Source organism: Meles meles, chromosome 18 (genome assembly GCF_922984935.1).
Source record: "Meles meles chromosome 18, mMelMel3.1 paternal haplotype, whole genome shotgun sequence".
NCBI classification, from domain to species: Eukaryota; Metazoa; Chordata; class Mammalia; order Carnivora; family Mustelidae; genus Meles; species Meles meles.
This window is the reverse complement of record NC_060083.1, coordinates 5,150,789-5,167,285: the sequence shown is the minus strand read 5'-3', so window position 1 is coordinate 5,167,285 and position 16,497 is coordinate 5,150,789. Positions and strand designations below refer to the sequence as shown.

Genomic DNA, 16,497 nt, shown 5'->3' with positions numbered 1-16,497 from the left:
GCCCTTCCCACCTCTTCCCGCCCTTTAACCCACCTGAAGCATCCCCCACCATGAGCTGGCAGATCCCTCTCTTTGTATTCCCTGCACTGGGGCAATGAGGCCACGCTTGGGAGTCCACCATTAGGGAAGCTTAAACCTGCGTCTTGTCATAGATTCTGTGTGCCTCCATGGTCCTGTAAGATCTCATGAGAAAAATTACACTGTGGTTTTGGAGGTGACAGGGGACCTGTGAAGGATTTTCCCTATAATGAAACAGAGAGCCTGCCAAGGGAAGGTATCCTAGCATCTTTGTGTGTAACCGACATTCGTACCGTGGGTGTTGTGTATTGTGATTCTCTGCCAGAAACAGTCATCACCGCTGGCTCGCTTTCCCTCCTGACCTCCTGTCCCATCCCCAACTCCACCAAAGCTTAAAATGTGTTCTTTGATGTTCCTCTTGGCTTTATGACAAGGGATCTGCAATCTGAGATGTTTTGATCATCCCTGAGTTTAGAGTCGACATGTTTGGTGTCTGATTGTCTCCGACCAGGAGTTACTGTTGACTTCTGCTTCCCAGTGGTCTCTCTGAGCGTGCCTCCCACCCCCCAGCTCCATTGGTCTCCTTTCTAGAGATGGTCATGTGATGTGTTCTGATGCTTCGCCCCGGTCCCATGCTGCAGTACAAGACTTGGCTCTGCCTGCCTTGTCCATCATTCTGTGTTCTTCCTGGCTCTGGTGTCATTTTGATCTTTTGGTTTTCTTTTGTGTTTTTTTGAAGTATCCATTTTTAACTTTTTTTCAAATTATGTTAGTCATCATACAGTGCATCACTAGTTTTGATGTAGTGTTCCATGATTCATTGTTTGTGTGTAACACCCAGTGCTCCGTGCAATCCATGCCTTCCTCAATATCCATCACTGGGCAACCCCTCCTCCCACTCCCCTCCCCTTTGAAACCCTCAGTTTCTTTCCTGGACTCCATAGTCTCTCATGGTTTTTCTCCCCCTCTGACTCTCCCCCTGCCCTTTATTTTTCCCTTCTTTCTCCTAATGTCCTCCATGCTATTCCTTATGCTCCACATACTAGTGAAACTCTATGATAATTGTCTTTCTCTGCTTGACTTATTTTACTCAGCATAATCCCCTCCAGTTCCAACCATGTTGAAGCAAATGGTGGGCTTTCATCCTTTCTGATGGCTGTGTAATATTCCATTTTATATATGAACCACACCTTCTTTATCCATTCGTCTTTTGAAGGAGCTAAGATTCCCTTCAACAGATGAACAGTGTTTTTTTTCTTAATATTCCCAGCAGGAATCTCTTACGTGTGGTAGAAGTGAAACGTTCATGGGTTTGGAAAATGTCTATGGAGGTAATTCTGTGTGTATCAGGAATTTCAGCAAAGGGAAGGGGGGAGACTGCAAAATTGCTTTGGACGTGAGACCCACTCACTAAACAAACATCTAAGGTAGGACTTCAGGACATAGATGTTTTGGGTGGGGGCCTGCCGCCAGGCCTGGCCATGACCCACTTCCTTTCATTTGTTCTAAGAAGTACTATTTTTAAAATAACTGTTCTATTATACAGGATAGTTTAGAATCAGGAGGAGCAACTGAATGTTCTTGAAGAGAGTTGAAACTGGCCTTTCGTGTTAGTAGATTGATTAGTACTAGCATTATTTTTTCTGGGATAAGGTGAAATTGCCTAGATGTATCGGGTTTGAATTAAATTGAGGGTCTTGCAAACTATATCAGTTAGGAGGCATTTGGCTCCCTACATGTTCTAAAAGATAGGATATTAATAGAAAATTTAAGATCTAGTGAGTCCAAAAGGTCAGGGGATCATTGGCATTGAAAACATAAGTTTGATGGCTGTGGGGGTGCACCCCCGTAAGGGGAACACTCACTCACTTCTGTCACTCAGGACAGAAGAAGGAAAATGTGGGCAAGAGACATGATTGTGCTTCCGCCTGGGAGGAATGGACGAGGCAGGATAAACAGACTTTAGGATTGACTTGTTTGAATAACCTCAGCAGGCTCTCATCCCTAGTTGTCTGGTACCTGACTGTAAGGGGTTAGGGCAGGTGGATGGTGGCCTGGAGAATGAGAGCCCCATTAAAGAGATAGTTGAGGTGTAGGCTGTGGATTGGTTGGTTTTCATTTGACAGGCCCGCTCATGGGTGAATTGTTGACTGTCTCTAAACATTAGCTGACCCTCGCAGAGGTGGTCCCTCCAGGGTCACCAAGACTTAGATGTTAAAACCTTAGAATACAACAAATAGAAGACATAGCTAACATTAATTAATTGTGACTTCAGCAAAAAGGCCCTTACCGTATCACTTCATGAGGTGTCTGAAGTCGCGGGTCCTGAGGTATATACATCAGCTTTGGGTCAGCGGTTCTGTAATATTCTGGCTCCTCCTGGTGGCAATGTGGCTGCTGCAGCTCTGGACATCACATCTTCATGTAACTGCATCAAAGGCAGAAAGCTTGAGGGTGAGTGGTAAGAGGATGAACTATCTTTGTGTGCTTTTTTTGGTTTGTTTTCATCAGGGAGGAAAAAAGTCTTTCCCAGAAGAATTTCTTTTATGTCTCCCTGCCAGGGAGGCTGAGGAAGTAGATATGTGTCAGAGAGAAATGGATTTGTCTTGGCTGGCCATGAGGCACCTTCTGGGATGCATGTGAACGGGCTTCTGTTGGCAGGGAGGCATGCAGTGGCTGTGGCTGGGCCCTGAGGATTGTAGCCACATTAATCCAGGGATCACCATGCGAGCTGGACACCCGTGGGGTTGACCTGGAGGAAGTCTGTGCTGGAAGGGTGCTCACATAGGTATAGGTCAGTGATTTCCCCCTCACAGACATCACGTGTTTGATTGGGTCAGTGATTTCTTGAGCTGACCAGTCTTTTAGTGTCCTTACAGGATTGAATATAGGATCCAGCTGAAAAGAAACTCAGCTGTTTAAAATATTGAACAGCCACAGATTGGCAGGAGAAAAATGTCCAAAGCCACAGCTCGAATACATTCTTCCAGTTTTTTTTTTTTTTTTCTAAAGTAACACATCAAGGGATTTAATAGGAGACATGACACTTATTAATTGCCTCGGGTACCAACATATGTACTCAGTTCTTTGAGATTATTAGGTAAGGAGATGTGTCAAGATCTAAGGAATAGGTGAAAAGAATCAGATTGAAAGTGAGAAACTTATCAAAAAATTGAAGGGGGAAAGTGGGCGTGAGGGAAGTAATGAACGAACACTAAGTGGGGAGGTTGGGTGTGAAGAGAGGGTCGAGAGGTAAATACAGGGAAGAAACTGATGGGGGCCAGCAGGAGGGGGGGAGATGGGTGGCAAGGGAGTGGGACAGGGATGAAAGGCACAGCATCGGGAATATAGTCAGTGTATCTAATGGTGCCGTATGGTGACAGATGGTAACTACGCTCTGGGGAGCGTACAGTTGCTCACTCACTGTGTTGTACCCCTGAAACTAGCGTGACATTGCTTGTCATCTCTGCTAAAGTAAAAAAAGAGAGAGAGAGACAGTCAAGATGGTTGTTCTCCGAGGGAATGAGGCCAGCTGAAGCAAGCACGTGGAGTCCTAGCATCTCAGAATGGGAAGGGACTTTAAGAGTGTGCTGGTAGGGGGCGCCTGGGTGGCTCAGTTAAGCGTCTGCCTTCCGCTCAGGTCATGATCCTGGAGTCCAGGAATCGAGCCCCGCGTCGGCATGGAGTCTGCTTCTCCCTCTGTTCCTCAGCTGTAAGAGGGCGAAGAAGAGAAGCTCGCTAGGAATTAAATAGCAAAGTGTCTATGAGGAAGTGGCCTTTGAGGGCAGCAGAGGTAATGGCAGCCAAAGGGCTGCAGCTGCTTCTGGGACGGGGGCAACAGGTGCAGAGTTTTCTGAGATGGGAAGGAGTCCAGGGCATCTTTGAGAGACACGAAGGTGGCCAGTGACTAGAGTATGGACAGCGATAAGGAGAGGGGCTAGAGATGGGACTGTGGGGACCCCATCGCACCTTGGAGGCCATGGGAAGGATTAATACTTTAGCTAAGGTATGAGGTAGATAGACAGATAGAAGGTAAGGTATTAGATAAATAAGGACTTTAGGTAAGGACTAGGACCTCAGAGCAACGGGAGTCAGTGTTTCAGTCAGGAGGGGCGTGGTCCGATTTATTAGCAATTCTGTGATAAAGGGATATGTGGGGGCAGGGGCTGTGATGTAGGTAAGGGTCAGACATACCTAGGCAGAGGCATTAGGGTCAGGGAAGATGGAGAGAAACCGGCAGATACGGTAGATCCACAATGTAGACCAGGCGGGACTTGAGTCAATGCCCAGGTACCAGGAGTGGAAAGGGTTCAAGGTCTCCGGCTTGAGCGACTCCTGACTCCGTAGGATTTGATGAGATCATCTAAGGAGACGAGTGGCCCTTGCATCAGGATCCCCAGAACCTGCAGCATCGTATGCCCCGAGAGGGGTTGGATCTAGCAAAGAAGGCAGAGCAGTCAGTAGTACAGGAAATCTACCCCCTACTCACTTCTGACTCCCAGATGTTACCTTGTGTTTTTCTCTCTCCACACCCAGACTTTCAGAAGGTCCCACCTGCTCTTTCTCCAGACAATTCCCATTGCCTCCAGTATTTGCCACCCGCGTCCCTGCACGCATCCTCTCTGGCCCGAGCACGGCCGACTCTGGAAGGTCCTCTGCTCCTCCTCAGCCCTGTCCCCTTCATAATCCCTTCTCTACATGGAGATCAGATGGGGCACCATCCTGCTGAAATCCCACCAAAGGATTCCCATTGTAGAATCAAATCTCAGCTCCTTACCATGGCCCTTGGACCCTCATGACAAACCCCTGCCTGCATCTCTGAGCTCAGCCCTTGCTCCCACCCCCGTCATCATTGTCCCCACAGCAATGACCTTCTGCGGAACGCAGACATGCCCACAACTTCTTTCTTTTCTGATTCTCGGGATGGCTCCCCTTCCCATCTGATGTTTGTCCCCTTCCTCCCCCAATCACATCACCCAATTTTATTTATTTATTGTATTATTATCTAAAATCCTTATGATCATTCCCCATCACCGATGAGTTGAGTTCCACGGAGCAGAGATCTTGTCTTTCCATTACGGCTGCATTTTTAATGCCTAGAACAGGGCCTGCCACAGGGTAGGCAGGGCTAAAAATACATTTGTGTCATGAAGGGATGGCCCATGGGTATTTTAGGCACAGAACCTGCCGAATGTATCAGCACGCCACTTTGAATCTTTCCTGTTCTCTACAGAAGCAATTTAGCATGATGATTCTGCACTTAAGCTCTGGAAGCTTGACTGCCTAAGATTGAAGCCCGGCTCCCTTGCTTCCTGATTATACCTGACCTTGGGCAAGTCTGTTAGCTCTGGAGGCCCTGATTTCCTCATTTGGGAAATGGTAATAACAGTAATGAATTTCTACCCAGTAAGGTTGTTTGAGGGTTCAGCCTAGCACGCTTAGCACAATGCCTAACATAAGTAAACATTAAAGAAGTAGAATCTGGTGCCGTTATCATGGCCCCGTTGTTCGGCTGAAATGACCGTCAGGAACTCCTGACCCTGAGCAGCACACCTGGGCTGTGCCTTTGGGGGAGTGAACCCCAGGAGAGCTACTTGCCTGGGCTTGGAATTAGAGGAAAGTGGATAGGAGTTTTCAGAATGAAAGGATACAGGGTGTGTGTGTATGTATGTGTTGGGGAAACAGAGTAAATATTAGGATTGGACTTTTTGTCTCTGAGTCATCCTACAAACTGCTTGTGCCCAAGATACCTTAGAGAGAACAGTCATCTCTGAAAAGTCAGAGTGATGACTTCCAAACTCTGGAACATTCTGTCTTCCCTAACCTTAATTCTTCAGGTTCTATCAGTGCTCTAGAATCAGGAGAAAGATTCTTTTAATACCTTCTCTTTGACCTGAAAAATTGTTGGCCGGGATAAAGCTTGCTAAGTAACCTCTTGTATCACCCTGAGCACTGGGTGGCTCTCAGCCTAGATCCTTGTTCGTAGAAGGAGACCAATTTCAGCTGCTTTTGCAGATCATTGGGTAGTTTAATCCTTCCTGATATCCTTTACATAAAGAGACTCAGTGTCCTTATCCATGAAGGTGGGGGGAGAAAGCAGAAAATACCTCAGTTACAGGCAGTCATGAGGTTCAGTAATGTGCTTGCCATCTACTGAACCCTCAATTTTTCCTTCGTCTCAGAGAATCTCTTTAGAAGTAGAACTAATTTGTAGTCTTTCGTGGATAACAGTTCATTAACTTCTCTTACGCCACCTTTGATTACAGACTGTCACTCTCCCCTTTCTGACATGAAGGTACTGCCTTGATTAATTTCTTCTTTCCTCTTTTTCCTTGGTGGCTTCCTTCTCACTCCTCGATTTCAAAAGCAGCTATACAAATAAAAACAAATTGTTTATTTCCACCAACGTTTTTGCCCATTTAACCCCCTTCACTCCTGCCCTTGGCATACCAGCACCCAAATTCACACTCAACCTCCCTCCTACGAGGATTCATTCTCCTGAGAGTCACCTGTGCCACAAGCCCAGGCCCTGGGTTGGGACAGTTACACCATAAGTAGAGGACTTGTTCAAATAAATTTTCGCATCTTCATTCTGTGATCTGTGCAGCCATTACAAAAAAGAAGAAGAAGAATGAAACACTCTGTGTGTCATGATGGGAAATGACCCAAGAGTTATCTGTATACAAGAGGGAAAGCAAGGTGCAGGGCGGTGGATATAGTATGCTAAAACTTGCAGGGGCAGGGGGGAAGTATCCACTAAAAACTGACACATACATATGTATAATTGGATCCACTTGGAGTGCTTATGGAAGGATATACAAAAGACTGGTCACTGTCATGGTCTCTGATGAGGGGAACTAGATGTCCAAGAGTCAAGGATGGGAGGGACATTTGCTGCTGTAAACATTCTAGCGACTTTTGAGTTTTGTGCCATACATATGTGTTTCCTGGTCAAAAATTAAATTGTTAAGAGCGTTGGCTTGAAATTAGCTTTTGTACACAGAGGGCAACGAGAGACCAATGGAAGAGACAGACCACTCCAGGTTTGGTAGGTGGCAGGTTTAAGGAGCAGGGGAGCTTAGGAGCACCTGGGTGGCTCAGTTGCTTGAGCGACTGCCTTTGGCTCAGGTCATGATCCTAGAGCCCTGGAATCAAGTCCCGCATTGGGCTCCCAGCTCCATGGGGAGTCTGCTTCTCCCTCTGTTGCTCTCTCACACACACTCTCTCTCAAACAAATAAATAAAAATCTTTAAAAAAAAAAAAGGAAAAACATTATATATGAGGTTTGTCTTGGGTGGTCACAAGGCTAGTTGATCCCCATACCCACCTGCCAAATCTTAAAAGTTTATAAAGAGACTTTACCTGGATTCGGTCACGTGTATATCCAGATGGTCTCAGCAGCACCTTACTTTCCCAGGGCTGTGTCCTCAGGGCAGCTCCTAGCTTGGCCAAGACAGGGGAGGAGGGGGCAAGGAACCTCCGCTTGCCTGGGTCCAGCTCATCAGTCAGTCACCACTCCCATGCTCTCAATGACCTCCTCCAGCAGGTGGCTAGCTAGCTAGACAGGACAAAGAACAAGAGGGAGAAAGGTTATTCTCCGAATTAAAAGACCATCAGAACAGGAAAACCTCTCACTTTATGATACTGTGTCACTGAATGCTACCCTCTTGCCACCTGAAAGCCTCTCAGAGTCATTAGTGAGGGTGTTAAGTGAGGATAAGAGTAGAAGATAATAATGATGAGTGGAAAATAATAAAGCCCTGCACTTCAAGCTGCTTTTTCTGGAGGGGGTGGTGCAGAACAGACCCTTGGCTGTCCCCACCATCCTCCTCCAACCCTGGCTGGCCTTGTGGTCCTCAGCGGCTGTTTTTGTCCTCTTGGCCTTGACCCTCGTGCCTTTAGCCACCCACGGCGCAGTTTCCTGCTTGACCCACTGACATGCCTGATTGAGCTGATCTTTGTCTGTATTTAGAAAAACTCGAGTCATCAACCAGTAGATACCTTCCCCCCAAGGTCCCATTTAGTCTGTTCTAGGCGTGGTGTTTCTTACTGTTTCCTTGTCAAATTTTAAAGAAGGATTCTGGATAGCTGAGGTCCTGCCCCAAAGGCAGGAGTCATGGGACTCGGGATGCTGGGCACAAACCAAAATGGTCTTTTTGTGTGAGCTGACCCGTACCAGGATAGTTCTCCCCGACATTCGAGGTAGAGCATCTTCTCTGGCCTCGTTACTGAGATATTTGAGGAATTTACATATGGACGACTCTTTCTCCCTAAACCAGGTTTCTCAACCTCAGCACTCTTGATGTTTTGGGCTGGGCAATCCTCAATTTGGGGAAACTGTCCTGTGTGTAGTAGAATGTTTATCAGCATCCTTGGCCTCTCTCCATCAGATGCCGGTGGTGTTCCCCATGCTGTGATAAGTGAAAATATCTCCATACATTGCCAGAGTTCCCAAGAGGGCAGGAACAAACACTCCAGATGAAGAACTAACATCAAGAACTCACAAGCATACATATTCATACCTGCCTAACTCTGTTCGTTTTTAACCACCTTAGACACGCTTTAAAAAATGCGCTGTTAATAAGGTTTTTAAAAAGGCGATGTGGGAGTACCCCCTCTCATACTGTTAACTGCACCTTTAATTAAGTCTCCAGAAACGTGTACGTGATATCTTTGTAGCACAACTAGAGAGGGATGTTTAGACTTGGATGCATTAATACTGAGTTGCACGGTCTTGTTTTTACCAAGAAGAATGTCCCATTTTATTTGAAATGAGGAGTGATGAGTTTATCCCTAGAGTGAAAGGATTCTGGCTTCACTGGAGGGGACACGTCTAAGTGCAGGGAGGAGATATAATTCAGACTCACTGAAGGACCTTGTCCACACGTGCGTCATGGGCTCTGTCTACCTGAATTTACCTCAAGCACCACGTGAATTTCTAGGTCACTCGTGGGGGCTGACCTACCTGCCCCTGTCTTCCCTGGAAGTACCCCAGAGCCTGTGGATCTCCCAGAGGGGTTCAAAGCAGATTCCCAAGTTCAAGTGGATGGAGCCCCAAAACCTTGATTCCCACTTGATCGTGCTGACAGACCATTCAGTCATGTCTGTCTTGGGACTGAGTTATTTTCATCCAATTGTGCTCGTAAGCTCTCCAGTGGTCACCAGATGCCCTGAGAATGAGACCTGGTGAACAAGGCAGGCCTTCCCCCATCTGGCCTCTGCATTACGCTCTGCCCTCTCCCTGTCACTCACTGTGCTCCAGCTACATTGGCTTTCTTGGGCACTTCAAGCCGGCCATATTAGTGCTACCTCAGGGCCTTTGCACTTGCAGTATCCACTCCCTGGACCGTGCTTCCTCGAATCTTTTTGAGATATGGCTGACTCTCTCCCACTTGGGCTGCATCTTAAATGCCACCCCCACCGAGAGGTCTTCCCGCACTGGGACTCCAAGCTACCGCCGCAGCCCACTCCCTATTGTCCTGATTTCTGCTGTCCGTAGTTGAAACAACCCCGTTACCGTTTGCATGTTTATCATTTGTTTCCCTGCACGTAGAATGTAAGTTCCATGAGAATAGCGGAAGATCATTTTGTGGGAACACAGGAGGCTCTGGGCTGCGTGTAGTCCAAGTGCTTTCCACTGTGGTTCCACTGTGGCACTGTGGTTTCGGCTCAGTGAGGAGAGGGCTTGTCGGTGCTTAGCAGAGAGGGAGTGGGCCATGCTGCATACTGTGGATTTGCCTATTTGGATATTGCCTGTAAATGGAATCATTTACCGGTGCCCTATGTCTGGCTTATTTCGCTCAGCGTGATACTCTCAGGGTTCATCCATGTCCCACTGTGTGTCAACCCTTCATTCCTTTTATGACCAAATAATACTCCGCCATATGCATACACCCCTCGTAATTGACCCATTCATCAGTCGATGGACACTGGAACCCTTTGCACCCTTGGGCGGTTGTGAGCAGTGCTGATGTTCACAGGCATGCACATGTTTTTCTTTGATGATCTCTTTTCAGTTATTTTGGGTGACATTGAGTAGTGTTACCGGACCTTATGGTAATTTGGTTTAATTTATTGAAATACCTCCGAGCTTCAGCACAGAGCCGCCCCATTTTGTTTCCACCAGCGCGGCACGAAGCTTCCCATTTCTGCATGGGTTGACCATGCTTCCTGGCTCACTGATACTTCTTTTCTTTCTTTCTTTTTTTTTTTTTAAGATTTTATTTATTTATTAAGAGACAGAATGAGAGAGGGAGCAGCCAGGGAGGTCAGAGGGAGAAGCCGACTCCCCACTGAGCAGGGAGCCCAGTGTGGGACTCGATCCTGGGACTCCAGGATCATGACCTGAGCCGAAGGCAGACGCTTAACCGACTGAGCCACCCAGGCGCCCCACCGATACTTATTTTCTGATCTTTATTGTTACTCCACTTGCCATCCTAGTGGATGTGACTGTGGTCACTCACAGTGGCTTTGGTTTGGATTTTCTTCGTGACTCATGATGTTTAGTGTCTTTTCATGTGCTTGTGAGCCATGTTCTATCTTCCTTACAGTGTGACTTTATTTTATGCTTATTTTCTTTGCATTGTAACTGTACGTGAATACTTCTCTCCCTTTCTTGACCATAAGCTGCCTCGTTTATTTATATTTTAAAGATTTGATTCACGATTTGAGAGAGAGAGGGAGAGAGCACAAACAGGGGGAGCAGAGAGGCAGAGGGAGAAGCAGGCTCTCCGCTGAGCAGGGAGCCCAATGTGGGACTTGATCCCAGGACCCTGGGATCATGACCTGAGCCAAAGGCAGATGCTCAGCTGACTGACCACTCAGGCGCCCCAGGCTGCCTTGTTTATAAAATAGGGCTAAGACACTTCTTTAAAGAGATTGACTTTTGGAAATTAAAGCATTGTTCAAATCTTTGTTAACCTAAGTCTGAAATCATGTCATTTTTTTCCTCCTTGCCGCTATCCCACTTTAATTTTTTTTAAAGATTTTATTTATTTATTTGACAGACAGAGATCACAAGTAGGCAGGCAGAGAGAGAGAGAGAGAGGAGGAAGCAGGCTTCCCACCGAGCAGAGAGCCCAATGTGGGGCTCGATCCCAGAACCCCGGGATCATGACCCGAGCTGAAGGCAGAGGCCTTAACCCACTGAGCCACTCAGTACCCCCTACTTTAAGTAAGTTCCACGCCCAGTGTGCAGCCCAACACAGGGCTTGAACTCATGACCCTGAGATCAAGACCTGAGCTGAGATGTAGTGTCAGATGCTTCTACCAACTGAACCACCCAGGCGCCCCATCCTACTTTATTTTAAAATGCAGCTTGTAGGGCACCAGGGTGGCTCAGTTTATTAAGCGTCTGCCTTCCACTCAGGTCATGATCCTGGAGTCCTGGGATGGAGCCCCGCATCAGGCTCCCTGCTCAGCGGGGAGTGGGCTTCTTCCTCTCCATCTGCCCCTGCTTGTATTCCCTCTCTCACTGTCTCTCTCTGTCAAATAAATAAATTAATTAATAAAATGCAGCCCATAAACCTTAGGTTGATTTTACAAATTGGCACATTTAATTTGGTTTTGATTTTCTGAATTTTTACCTCTCTGAGTCTAATCTGTCCTTGTATGCCCCGAATGTTCAGGTTTTCTACTTACCTTAAGGTCCTTTTGTGTCTTAGCTAATGCAGTATCTAGGCAGGTATTTGACTTTCTGATGTTTTAGAGTAGGCAGGTGGCTGTTGAAATAGTTTTCATTACAACGTTGTTTTTTTCTCTTTTTCCCTTTCAGAAAAAGTTGCCTTTGACAACGCTGGCTCAGTGTTTGATGGAGGGGTCAGCTATCCTGGGAGATGACACACTTCTCGGGTAGGTGACATCATGCGTGTTTTTACGCCGAATCCAGGTAAGCCCCCGTCCCTGAGAGGGGGGCCAGAACTTCTCGGGGATGCATTGAGGACACCTGAAGACTGGCTGGGGCTTGAGTGGGAAGACAAAAAGGTTTGCTGGTGAGGAAAATCAAAACCCCAGGCTCCAAAGTCATATTGGCTGCGCAGGGAGGCAGCTCTCCTCGGGAGGGGAAGTTAGCGTAATAAACACAAAAAAACGGGTTGAAGGACAAATGAAATCCCCAGGGCTGCCTCAGAAGCAAATGGGAAACCTCTCCATGTCAGATGTCAAAAATTATAGGATTCCCAGAACAACCCGAGCTGCGTCTGAGCTCACAATAAAAACACACCAAAAATAGAATGGTCATGAGGGAGGCTCAGCGAGACACGATCGGCAGGAGAGGTGGCGAGAACTAAAAATAATGCAGAAATGGGAAAGAACATATGAAGTAATAGATATCAATATGCATGAAAGAGCTATGCCTAAAATGAAGTTTAAAAATTAAGTGAGGACAGCGCCCGGCTTAGCAGCACATGCGCTAAAATTGGAACAGTAGACATTAGCATGGCCCCTGAGCGTGGGTGACAGGCCAATGTGTGAAACGCTCCATATTTTTAAGGAAAAAAAAATTCCTGTTGTAACTGTGTAAGGTGACGCGTTGATCAGACGTATCATGGTGCTCATTTCACAGTCTGTGCAAATATCGAATCCTCCATTGTACACCTGAAACAAATGCAATGTTATAGGCAGTTACAGACCCTCCATTGAAAAGTAAAGACAAGGGATCCCTGGGTGGCTCAGTCCCTGAAGCGTCTGCCTTCTGCTCAGGTCATGATCCCAGGGTCTTGGAATGGAGCCCTGCATGGGGCTCTCTGCTCCACAGTGAGCCTGCTTCTCCCTCTCCCTGCTGCTCCCCCTGCCTGTGCATCCTCTTTCTCTCTCTGACAAATAAATAAATAAAATCTTAAAAAAAAAAAAAAACAAAAAGACAAAATAGTTCTTGATGAAAGAATCTAATGATATGGGGGAGAAAAAAAAGCATAGAATCAAAGAAAAGCCAAATAGAACTTTTTGAAATGGCAAATCATACTTACTGTCATTTAAAGCCAGGAGACAAGCTCTTGGCCAGGGTGTGGAGAAAAAGGAGCTTCGTGCCCTGTTGGTGGGAATGCAAGCAGGTGCAGCCACTGTGGGAAACAGTGTGGGGGATTCCTCAGAAAGTTTAAAAATAGAGTTAGCCATATGATCCAGCAATTGCATTACTGGGTATTTACTCAGAGAAGACAAAAACAAACAAACAAAAAGACAAAAAATTCAAAAGCGCGTATGCACTCTTGTGTTTACTACAGCGTTGTTTATTATAGCAAGGATGACGGAAGTCATCCCAGTGTCCATTTATGGATAAGTGAGTGGATAAATAAGATGTGTGGTGCACGTATGTGTCTGTGTGTGGATAAGAGTAATTTATATATAATGGAATAGTATTCAGCCATAAAAAAGAATGGGATCTTGCCAGTAGTGATGATGGAGGGGCCCAGAGGGTATTGTGCTAAATGAAATCAATCAGACAGAGACGAATAACGTATAATTTCACTTAACCGTGGACTCTGAAAAACAAATGAACAAATGAACAAAAAAAGCAGAAACAGGCGTGTGAATACAGAGAACAAACTGATAGTGGCCAGAGAGGAGGGGGCAAGGGTGGATTGGGAAAATGAGGGGAAGAGGAGTAGGACGTTTAGGATTCCAGTTATGAAACAATTCATGGGGATGGAAGGTGCAACATTTTTTTTAAAAAAAAAAAAAAAGACACTTGTGATAAACTGAAATTGTGCACCAATGAAATAAATAATAATAAATAGATAATAAATAAAATAATAAAATAAAATAAATAATAATAAAGAATTGGTGAGCTTGCAAACAGGAGCCACCAAGAATGAGCAGAGTGTTTACAAGAGGTGGGGAGGCGGCATTTGGAAATGGACAGGCATGGATGATAAAACACACACCTGTGTCTAGGAGCTGTTCCCCAAGAAGAAAATGAGGACAAGGGGAGATTACGATGGAACATTTATTTTCTAGATTTGGAAAAAACAAAGCAACCAACAAACAAACATAAATCTTTAGATTAAAGAAGCACAAAAAGCGTTGATTGAGGTCAACAGAAAGAAATCTATTGCACCACAGTGAGATTACAGATTATTAAGAAAAAAAGATAGAGAAATTTAAAATCAAGCAGAAGAAAAGCTCATTGTGTATAAAAGAACAATTCCAGGGCAATTCCAGTTGAGCATACAACTCTTGGTTTTGGCTCAGGTGATCGAGCCTTACATTGGGCTTCATGCTTAACAGGGAGTCTGCTTGGAATTCTCTCTCCCTCTCCATCTGCCCCTCCTGCTTGCTCGCTCACTCACTCGCTCTATCAAATAAATAAATAAGTCTTTAAAAAGAAAAAGAGCAATTTAGTTGATAGCAGGCTATTTATTTGTCAACTCAAAGAAATGGCAGGCAGTAATGGAGGAATCCCTTCGTATTGAGTGAAAATACAAGAAACCTAGATTCTCTGATGAATTAAGCCATTATTCAAGAATAAAGGAAAGGGTGCCTGGGTGGTTCAGTTGGTTAAGCATCTGTCTTTGGCTCAGGTCATGATCTCAGGGTCCAGGGACCGAACCCCACATTGCATCCCCATACTCTGCAGGGAGCCTGCTTCTCCCTCTCTCTCTGCCTGCCACTTCCCCTGCTTATGCTCTCACTCTCTGTCAAATAAATAATAATCTTTTTAAAAAAAAGTTTAAAAAATGAGAGTAAAGGGAAAATAAAGATATTGCTGGAACAGATTTAGGAAAAATTACTACTCGCATATTCTCACTGAAAGAACTAGTTAAGATGTATGAAACAGGTTACATCCAGAAGGAAGGAATGAACTACAAGTCGCCGAATAGCATAAAAATTTTTGAGTGCCTTGTAGGGGGTGAAGATTCTTTCTCTCTACCTGTCTGAGGTTCCTTGAGTGGAGCCCTTCAAATTAAGTTGACAGAAACAGATCAACAGAGGAAAGCATACCCATTTTATTAAGACGTACGGTGCATACACGTGGCAGAACTCAGTGATGAGGTACTCAAAGGCAAGTTGGAACTCGGGCTTAGCTAGCACTTTTTACAAAAGAACAATTTTGAGGGAAGCGACAGGGCAAAGGAGAAGAAATTTGAGTTCCTAGGGTGGCAGATTCTGGGATGGCAGATATTTGGGGGCGCAAATGGAAAATAAGGCTCATTAGTCAGATTTATATGTTTGTTCCCGAGGTGCCTTCTGGCTGATAAGGCTCTAGAGCTGTGTCCAGTGGTTGACTTCTGTCCTTCCTGGTAGAGAGGGGAGGAGGACAGCTTTACAACCTGTGTCCTGCTTTTAGGCAAACAGGTGGAGGGCAGAGAGCTCTTCTGTACCTGCCTGTTCTTGAGTGCCTGCAGCTCAAAATAATCCTTATGCTTAAGTGGCATTTTGGAGATGGCATATTCTGCTACTCTTTGGTGTAAAGAAGTATAAATAAGCATTGAATTAAAACATTACCTTGGGGGAGTTTAAAGCAAAGTGGAACAGAATACTGGGAAACAACAGCATGGACCACCAGGAAGGTGATCAGTGTACCAAAGTCTTTGACTGTTTGAAAGAAGGATAAATAAATGTGCTGCATTTTTGTGTAAAGTGTGCATGTTAGAAAAGCAAGAGGAACCACAAAAGGAGTAGAATGTAGAACTTCGAAATTAGTAGAAGGATGAAAAGGGAAGTAAATAAAAGAAAAAAGAAACACCCCAGAAGGGACTAAAAGAACACAAAGTAAAGGTACAAGGTAAGGGCTCTAGATCTGCAGTTGTGAAAGATGGAATAAAGTCAAAGGCTCATAACATAGAGGATCACAGGAGGAGAAATAGTCACACTGTTTCTGAGATTTGCCTACAGCATAGGGACACAGGAAGCTTGGAGGTGAAGGGCTGAAGGACCCCCAGGTAAAAATTGACACACTGAGCACAAACATCTCATTTTTTTCCCTTCCCAAATCTACTACGATGAAGGGATTTATTTTTTTTCTTAAAAGACATGAACCCAGAAAGGCATGAAAAACAGGAGAGAAAACAAGATTTTGTGAGCTTTGAAAGCTGATAGTGGCCTGGTGACTGACTGGACAGGTCTCAGAAAATGCACTCTGGAGCCAGAAGTAGGATATGCAGACAACCAATGTCGTTTACCTCCTGAACGTCTCGCAGACTCAAGGGTGGTGGCCCCAGGGATCTCTAGAGTGGTGAGTGGGTCTTTGGGGGCTGGGAGGTCATCCAAGTTATGAGTGTGTGTGTCGAGAGCTAGCTTAGTACCACTTGGGAGGCTCAAACCCAGCCCTTATCCACACCTCTGGAAGACCCTCATTTCTTCACCCCCAGACCCAGCAGAAAAGTCTGGAGCTTTATTCTCTGAAAGGTGTAAAGCAGAGAGTCCAGACGGTGGACACCATGGAAAGGTATCACGCATTAAAGTGACTAATGCCTGCTGGATACTGAGATCTGCATCTCTCTCCCCCCATCCCTGTGGCCCCCAGGTCTTTCCTCTCTAAGC

General features: G+C 45.6%; 1 protein-coding gene and 1 non-coding gene across 5 annotated transcripts in view; both read left to right on the top strand.

Moving 5' to 3' along the window:
• The window catches only part of ARHGAP44 (Rho GTPase activating protein 44), a 166,655-nt gene that overhangs the window by 90,840 nt on the left and 59,318 nt on the right, over positions 1–16,497 (top strand). For all 4 annotated transcript variants that reach the window (XM_045984174.1, XM_045984173.1, XM_045984176.1 and 1 more), the window contains exon 4: positions 11,792–11,868. In XM_045984174.1, the coding sequence (XP_045840130.1) occupies positions 11,792–11,868 (77 nt within the window). The remainder of the gene's footprint in view (positions 1–11,791; positions 11,869–16,497) is intronic.
• Positions 12,404–12,505, top strand: LOC123930345. The gene has a single exon (XR_006816061.1). It is a non-coding gene; the product is annotated as a U6 spliceosomal RNA (small nuclear RNA).